The sequence below is a fragment of the Chiloscyllium plagiosum genome, unplaced genomic scaffold, assembly GCF_037043375.1.
Source record: "Chiloscyllium plagiosum isolate Xiang-an unplaced genomic scaffold, Cpla_swu_hap1 HiC_scaffold_20, whole genome shotgun sequence".
In the NCBI taxonomy this organism is placed as follows: Eukaryota; Metazoa; Chordata; class Chondrichthyes; order Orectolobiformes; family Hemiscylliidae; genus Chiloscyllium; species Chiloscyllium plagiosum.
Genome location: NW_028270158.1, coordinates 10,693,642 through 10,702,626, shown reverse-complemented (window position 1 = coordinate 10,702,626; position 8,985 = coordinate 10,693,642). Strand labels below are relative to the sequence as shown.

General features: G+C 42.7%; 1 protein-coding gene across 1 annotated transcript; it reads right to left on the bottom strand.

Moving 5' to 3' along the window:
* Window positions 1-1,632: 1,632 nt before the first annotated feature.
* Window positions 1,633-8,412, bottom strand: smim22 (small integral membrane protein 22). The gene is made up of 3 exons (XM_043712039.2): window positions 8,281-8,412; window positions 4,424-4,503; window positions 1,633-3,506 (listed from the first exon to the last, which is right to left on the bottom strand). Exons 1-3 carry the CDS (start codon window positions 8,408-8,410, stop codon window positions 3,459-3,461), a joined length of 258 nt encoding a protein of 85 aa, XP_043567974.1. The 5' UTR covers window positions 8,411-8,412; the 3' UTR covers window positions 1,633-3,458.
* Between the last annotated feature and the right edge of the window lie 573 nt (window positions 8,413-8,985).

Below are 8,985 nucleotides of genomic sequence, written 5' to 3'. Positions count from 1 at the left end.
ACCAAAGTTGTACTTTTCAACAAAACATCATGCAGAGAGGATTGGTGAGTGTGATGTAGGTCAGTTAGCTTCTGCAAAGCTCCACCCTACGAGTGAAGTAAGTCAGTTCAGATGAGAATGTGCCACACGAGTGCTTACCTTTTTAAAAAGCTGTGATGTCTTCCAGTATCATGTAATTTGAATGCAATATGTTAAACGTCAATTCAGTTCAATTCCTGCCATCAGTCTCAAGCAGAAATGCGCATATGTTTTCATGTTTGCTCAAGATGTAATGATGTGACTGAGACCAATTCTATTTAACGACCTTAAATTATTCAATGTTTGTGGACCAAGCAAATTGTTCAGATCGTGTCTGCAATAAAGTATTTATCTCAAAGAATTATATGGTTGTTCAGCACCGAGTTTGAGTTGATGTCCATTTTCATATGCCCTGCAATTAAGTCTTCAAGATATGATTCTTGCCAATCTCGATTGAAGTTAAAATAAAAGTAGGATTTGCATGAAGTTCCACAAGATTGCTGCTGTGGCAATTGGAAATGTGCCATTGATACAGTTGGTGTGAGAATAGGTAGCTGGGGTATGTTGGAGGGCAAGATTAACGCCTGTAGACAAATGAAACCTTATTTTGAAATCGCATTAATCCAACCTGTTTTTCTGGATCGGGTTAGCAAGAAACTGCCAACACACTTATTTAACAACAAGTAGTAGCAGGGAAGCTTCATAACAACCTGCATCTTGACTGATCGTCTCAGCAGCACGAGGGATGAGAGATTGGGGAATGCTCTTTCGAGTGGGTCAGAAGTCACATGATATTGGGTTGTAGTCCAACAGGTTTATTTGAAATCACAAGGGAAAGCTCAAGATTTCAAGTAAACCAATTGGACTATAACCTGGTGTCGTGTGACTTCTGACCTTGTCCACCCCAGTCCAACACTAGCACCTCCTCATCATGGCTACTTTCGATTGAAGTTTTTTTTTAAAAAGACTGACTGGTTCAGAATATTTCTCAAGTGCAAATTTTAAAAAAATCAGTTTAACACGGAGTATACTAAAGTAGACTTGATGTGTTAAATAGTCAGGAAAAACTAGGTTCTGGACTTTTGATATGTTAAAGTCAGGCTTGGTTTAAGCTCAAATTGAAACTGGGCCTGACTGAAAAGAATGGTTAGATTTCCACATGGAATATATGCTCCCATATTTACATATTTTGTGATCTCATTTTCTCCATTTCACTCGTGAAATTAATCACTAACCTCATTATCCTCCTTTATCTGCAAATTGAGATTTCCATCTGGCCAGGTGTTAACAAATCAAATTGCAAATGAGGAATTATAAAATAATAATTCATAATTTAAAATCTCATCCAAAATGTGAAAATGTTCTTATACAAGATGGGGTGTCTATAACAGATTAATTTAACTAGAGATATTTCCCTTACCATTTGTTCAGATTTTATAACATACCTTAGGAGCAGGTGAGACTTGAACCCAGACCTCCTGGTCCAGAGGTTGGGATCTTACCAGTGTGCCAAATGATTTTTTTCCCCCCCCTCTATGTTCCTCTGGTGTGAATAAGACACATCAATGTATGATAGAGTAATCTGCTGATATGAAACAGACTGCACTCTTAAAATAGCAGTATGTGGTACATCCGTTTATTTTAGTGTTCTAGAACAAAAAGTAATTAACAAAACTAATGTTCAGAGATCAATACAGCTGATAAACCTGAACACCAAGGTGCTGCACACATATGCTCCCCTCCCCCAAATAAAACAAAACTTAAGTTTTGTTAGAAGGTTGAAAGGTGACTTAATTGAGACATAAGATAATCAAAAGGTTAGATAGGATGGACAGTGAGAGTGGATAGCAATGGCTAGCAGAGGGTACATAAGGGTGATATAGGTCAGATGTCAGAGGTGGGATTTTTACTTAATAGGGGTATGGAACACACTGCCTGCAACAGTAGTAGACTCACCAACTTTAAGGGCATTTAAATGGTCATTGAATAAATATATTAATGAGAATGGAATAGTGTAGGGTTGATGGGCTTCAGATTGAACATAGAAGAATACAGCGCAGTACAGGCCCTTTGGCCCTCGATGTTGCGCCAATCCAAGCCCACCTAACCTACACTAGCCCACTATCCTCCATATGCCTATCCAATGCCTGCTTAAATGCCCATAATGAGGGAGAGTCCACCACTGCTACTGGCAGGGCATTCCATGAACTCACGACTCGCTGAGTAAAGAACCTACCCCTAACATCTGTCCTATACCTACCCCCCCTTAATTTAAAGCTGTGCCCCCTTGTAATAGCTGAAATTGGTTTCACTTGGCCTGTTTTAAGGATCAAATCTTAATTGTATAACAAGTTGCTGCCTGGTTTAAAAAGGCTAATCTTCCAGATTGCATGAGCCAGACTTGATTGGTCAAATCCCAGGAAGGTTTCAGAGCAAGTTGCCTTTTTGGTGTCTGGGCTCCAAACAGCCATGTTCTCTTAATTAACACCCCCTCCTCCAAACACTTGTCTTGAGTTTGTGAGCAGAGTTTCCAGAGAAAGGGAAGACGTCAACGCTCAAAGTGACAGATTTATTTTGTTACCCAAAAGGGATAGGCAGTTGCTGTATTGCACAAAATCTCAGCTATCAACTGATCAAAAAAAAATCAAGCAGTGCATGTCACAGAGCTGGTGCTTGACTAAGCTGAAAGCAACCTGTTAGAAGCTATTGTACACCAAAGTTTGGTTTCTGCTTGCACAACAAATCGTTAGAATGTGCAAGTTAATTCAAAATAAACTGTGACAAGATCAACTGATAATCTAAGGCACCAAATTACTCATTAGATTGCTTACACACAGAAATTAAGTTATTTAAAAGGCTGGACAGTTCACTTTTGTGGTTTAGTGACCTACACGGATTTCTTGGGCCCACTGAATTGTACATGGGCTGCACTGCCAGAACCCAAAGGTTTTGACCCAACTTTATCTGGGCTTTATTAGCCATACAATGCCACAAGTCTAGCTCCATACCATTTGGGTTACTATAAACTAGCAGTAATTTCAATGTTGTTGGACAGGTCAAAATATAATCTCTTGTTTTATGTCACAATGATTTTAAATTACAAAAGCTTCATTCTCCACAACCAAACATTTACTTTTAATTTTAAAAAAAAATTATGAAACAGGTTAAAGTGCATGATGTTGCATTTTTGTGACACAATCTGCAAAGGATAGTTGCCAATAAGTATGAAATTGCAAATGAAGAGTGCAGTTAAGCCAATATTATGAAATCAATGTAAGGATACTAAAAACAATAGATTTCATGTTTGGATTAGATTCAGAAGAGGTGCCTATTAAAATAACTTTAATGGTGGAGTGTTGGTAGGGCTTCATAAACTCCTTTATGCAGTTAACGATGTTGCTTATTGCTGTGGTCTCTGCTTGAATACCCCATTCAGACTGTTACGGTTCCAATGCCAAATTGTCAACACCCACCTTCTGCTTTCCATGCTGCAAGAGAAAATAGCAAAAGCGTCAACTGATCAATATTTACCATGTGAAATGTTTTTATTCTGCAATGGTTACACTGCTCGCTCAAGATATTAAAATCTCTGCTTCTTTCAGAGAGAAGTGACTCTCCCTCGAGGTTCAATACCTCCCTTTATTTACACCAGTTTGTGTGGTGGCCTGGAAATAATGCTGACGCTAACACAATGTCACGACACTATTCATATATGTCTATTGTTAGTGAGGTATAACTTAGAGACAATTTGGCAGCAAGCAACAGATGGTACAGTGAGATCAGCTTCTGGCTCAAGTTTCTTCTAAATAAAAACTGACAAATAGAAAAAGGAATTTATGCAAATACCTAATTATGCAGAAGAACCAAACAGTTTTTTGTCTAACTATTTCGATCAGGCAATTGCTCATGAGCAGAATGGCGCAGTAACCTATACTGATATTACTGATACTGGTAATCAACTGGTTCTTAGTTTTATTTGAATGATTACTGGTGGTTAATAGTTTAAAAAAAAGTCAGTGATTTGGTGGTGGGTAGGCCATTTTAATTATGTGGGTTAGCATTTTTCAAAATAATAAATATCCACAAGTGTTATGACACCTCTGGAGAAGGTGAGATTTGAAACTAGGCCTCCTGATCTACAGGTAGGGACACTACCACTGTACCGTGAGAACATAAGCCTTTGATTTTCTTGTTACAAAGAGGAGGCTTGGAGTTTTCCACCTGACCCACAAGGCATCACTGGGTTCCTGGGGAAGAGGCCTCGAACACTTTCATTTCCCTCCCTCCCTCCCTCCCTCCCCCCCCCCCCCCCCCATTACTGGAGGTGTGTGACTTGACAACAGATTACCAGGGAAAGTGTCAATTAGAAATTTGTAACTGGTTTAAAATAAAAGTGAACACTCACCTTCTTTCTTGGTGATGAAGAACAGCAGAAACCCCAGCAACAGCGAATTAGGACCAAGAGGATCAGAGTCAGCACTGCACCTAATGACAGGAAATTCAGACAAATTCATGACAGCGCAAGCCACATCTTAGAGTCAGGCTTTGTGATGCATTGGTAGTGACCTTGCCTCCAAGCTAGGAGACCCGGGTTCAAGTCCCACTGTTTCAAGGATGTGCAATAATCTTTGAACTGGTTGACTTAAATATCTAAAATCTCAGGAGTGGTCTTGATAGGATGACTGATCCTCATTCTGTCTAATGTCAAACCCCTGGGTGTGTACAGCTGTACATTTGGACTGACTGCATGTTGATGAATACTCCCCTAGAAAAAGATTCACGTCTTCAGAAAGGGTGAAGAGGAGCTTTATTATCACTTTCTCTTTTTGTCTGGCAGAGTGAGGAGACAGATACACCTATTATTCCAAAGCATTAGGTTAATATTTAATATGCAGCTACCGCATATCTGTTTACAAAATGGAGTGTTGTTAAATGAAGTCACAGAATCCCTACAGTGTGGGAACAGGCCATTCAACCCAACAAGTCCACACTGACCCTCCAAAGAGGGACCCACCTAGACCCATTCCCCAACCCCCACACCCCTGAACACTATGAGCAATTTAACATGGCCAATTCACCTAACCTGCACATCCTTGGATTGAGAGGGGAAACGCCACACAGACACAGAGAGAGAATGTGTAAACTCCACACAGACAATTGCCAGAAGTTGGAATCAAACCCAGGTCCCTGGTGCTGTGAAGTAGCAGTGCGAACCACTGAGCCACTCGAATAGGGTTCTTCATGTTTATCACACAGCAGTAGGGAGCAGTATTCAAGTGGATTGTTATTCTATGTTTGGTTGTGAGATCTATGTATATCAAGTTTGCTTGGTCAAGGGTGGGCGATCATGGAGATAAGTATGGCAACACAGGCAGTCAATTCAGAGTCGAGATGTGTAGACATTTTATTGTTTAATACTGTAAATATTTTTTGGTTGTACAGCACTTGACTATTTGCACCAGGGAACATGTTGGATCTTGGCTAACGAATAGTCTTTGCAATCTTGTGTCAGGCTGGTGTTGGACGTGTTGTTGAAGGGGAGCATGCTGTAGGATGTGATGGAGAATACTCCTGTCAAGGTCTTAATTGATGGCACGGCAGCTCAGGGACCCGGGTTCGATTCCAGCCTTGGGTGAATGTCTGTGCGGAGTTTGAACATTCTCCCGGTGTCTGCGTGGGTTTCCTCCCACAGTCCAAAGATGTGCACGTTAGGTAAATTGACCATGCTAAATTGCCCATAGTGTTTGTGGAGGTTAGGTGCGTTAGTCAGGGATAAATGTAGGATAATAGGGTAGGAGAATGGTTCTGGGTGGGTTACACTTCGGAGGGTTGGTGTGGACTTGTTGGGCCGAAGAGCCTGTTTCCTCACTGAAGGGATTCTATGATGATGAGATCTTCAAAGAACTCCTTCGAATGAAGGCTCATTACCCCTCTCCATCCTTGATATGGTACAGTCCTCGCAGTTCTGTGCTTGGTCCTTAAACACTGTCCAAAATCATCCTCTTCTTCAAATCGATATGTCCCTCTCAAATACCACCCCCTGACACCCCAGGCACAGACTGAATCACTTTTTCTTCAGAGACTCATTAACATTACGTTCCCAGTGGCAGCGCTTCTGCCGCCAATTTTGGGCCAGGTGACTGGAGGTGGGTGGCTGGATCAGATAAAAGTCAGTCCAGCAGTAGTTAGGCCAAGTCAGGGAATGAGAGCTGTGGATATTCCTGCTGTCACTGGCTCAGAGGAGGAGATAGTTAAGCAGGTGCCACTGGCTGGAGCAGGCTGGTACTGTGAGGTGTATTGGTTCCTCTGACAAGGTTTTTTTTTTACAAACAGGCCCAGATTAAGGCCTTGCATCAGGCAGAGGACTCCATTGCTATCTGCCTTCCTTGTCGATTATACTCTTATGGAGGTTAGTGTCCCTCCCACCTCTGGCATTGAAATCACCAGTTGGTATCCCCGTTTGCGTATCCAACTGACAACACTGGGCAGAATTTCATAGTGTACACACTGGTGCCTATGGTACCGATTCTGGGTTAGAATCGCTAAAGAGTGGAAGGAGGCCATTCAGCCCAGTGGATCCACACTGACCCTCCGAACAGCATCCCACCCTGACACTCTGCATTCCCCATGGCCAATCCTCCTGACCTAAATCTTTTTGGATTGTGGGAGGAAACCCACGCAGACACAGGGAGAACGTCAGAGTGGAGTTTGCACAGTCATCTGAGGGTGGAATTGAACCCGGGTCCCTGGCACTGTGAGGCAGCAGTGCTGACCACTGAGCCACCTTGTCAGGGGTTGGGAAGCCAAAGTCAAAGTATCATTTATCCCAGGGTGGGGCTCAGAGACAGCCAATAGGATAGTGTTTGTTTTTAAAATGGTGAAGCTAACTCCAAAGTGCTCTAATGCCTTCATGAATTGCAGCATTCCTTTCCTACATGAAGTCAGCCAATGCTGAGTGGAATTCCCAAAGGATCCTGGTTCTAAATTTTATACAGCTCTACGGCCAGAACGGACATTGGCTGCAGCACAGCAACTGCCCAGTCGATGGTTACGTTTAATAAGTTACATTTGCTTTGATTTATGGTTTAAAGAGCAGTATCCTTTGTGGAAATGCCAGGTGGCTAAGGCACTGCTTGCTGCACTCCTGTGAATACCACTCAGGCCCAGGAGGAGACACCAGGTGTCAGAATGCCCACAAGTGCAGGCCATCTATGGCATATAATTGGCATATCTAGCCTGGCCACAGCCCTGTGAAAAGTCAGCCAGTGACAGTTTCCTGGCACCTGCCTTCATTCAGTTAGCCAGGGCCAGCAGCGACAGTTTGACTGGAATGCCCAAGGCAGTAGTGAGGAAAGTAGGGGATATGCCGATATTACTCAAGCGGAGGAGAATTACACTGCAAACCCGGGGTTTGGGATTCCCCGGGCAGCCATATCTTCACCAAAAGGAGATAACAGTCACGGAGTCTCCCCAGCAAATGGATAATCATAGATCATACAATTCCCACAGTGTGGGAACAGGCCATTTGGCCCAGTAAGTCCTCACAGACCCTCTGAAAAGCATCCCATCCCTCACCCCTGTAACCCTCCATTGCCCATGGCTAATGCACACCCCTATGAACAAATTAGCATCGCCAATCCACCCTAACTTGCGCATCATTGGACTGTGGGAAATGGGCCAGAGAGGTAACAGAGCACCAAGCGTGAGGCTCACGATTGGGATAGCAATGAGTGTGGCTCCTCACTGCACCAATTAGATATATGATACATATGGAAGTGTCATTTAAAGTTGCAGAGATCTCAAACTTCAATTTAGTTCCATTTTAAACAGACCGAGAGTGCTTTGTGATCCTAAACTAAATCTTTGGTGAGTTACCAGTCAGCTACAGTCTTATTTCAATGTTCCTATATTCCTGCAGCATGCTGTTTGCACCGAGGGAAGATTCAGAGGGAACAGCAGCCAGGAAGCCTCTTTGGAGATGTCAAAGATTTCTTTTCAAAACTAAACCCAAAAACTAGAAAGCCTGGTCTGAGTGAGCTGGCCACACCCAGGACACTTCCGTTGTTCCAATTTTTAAAATAAAAACCCCCAAGGCCTCACAAATTGTTTATTTTCTTAGTGAGAGCTCTCTGGGCCTTAAAACCTCTCTTCAAAAACAAAACCCAGGACAAAGTAATGTCTTAAAAGTGACTGCATCATCACAAAAATCTTATATTGCCACAGCACATAAGGTGGAATGAACAAAGGCAAAATAAAGCTTACCGATGAAAATAAAGAAAATGGCAAAGGTGGCGATATCCCAGTTGGACTGAAAAAGCTGTTTGCTCTGTAACCGTCTCACCACATCATTGAACTGAGCTTCAATCTGAGTTCCCAAATCCTGGTCAGACATCCTCAACACTGGGTCACCGTCACACTGCCCTAAAGGTGCTGGCTTGTTCTCCACAGAGATTCAGGCAGAGGCAGTTAACTGCAAAACACAGAGCAGACTCCATCATTTCCAAGTTTACTAGGTGCCAAGCAAAAAGGTTTCTGCAAAGGATGGAACAATGTTATTACTAACGCTATGCCTTAGAAATGAAAAAAAAAAGTGTTTCAGAGAAGCTGATCCCTGAAAATTCTAGCCCAGAAACACCAGACTGAATAGCCTCCGCGACTGTAGTGATTTGGTGATATTACCGGCTGTCAGGAACCACTCTGGTTTGAGGCTATACTTACACTGACTGCAGTGAGGCTGGCAGAACCTGTGTAAAAGACTCCTTGAAGTGAGTGTATAAGGAACCTCCTGGGGCTCCTATGCTGCAGTGATCATGTCCATCCCTCTGGGTCAGAAGGCCTGCGGTAAAAGTCCCACCTACTTCCTGGACAGGCTGATTTTAAAAAATGACTATGTAAGGAACCTCTTCAATGTATTGGAATGTGAATGAGATCTGGAAGTGGAATAATTAAGGCACCCGTGCTGTAAGT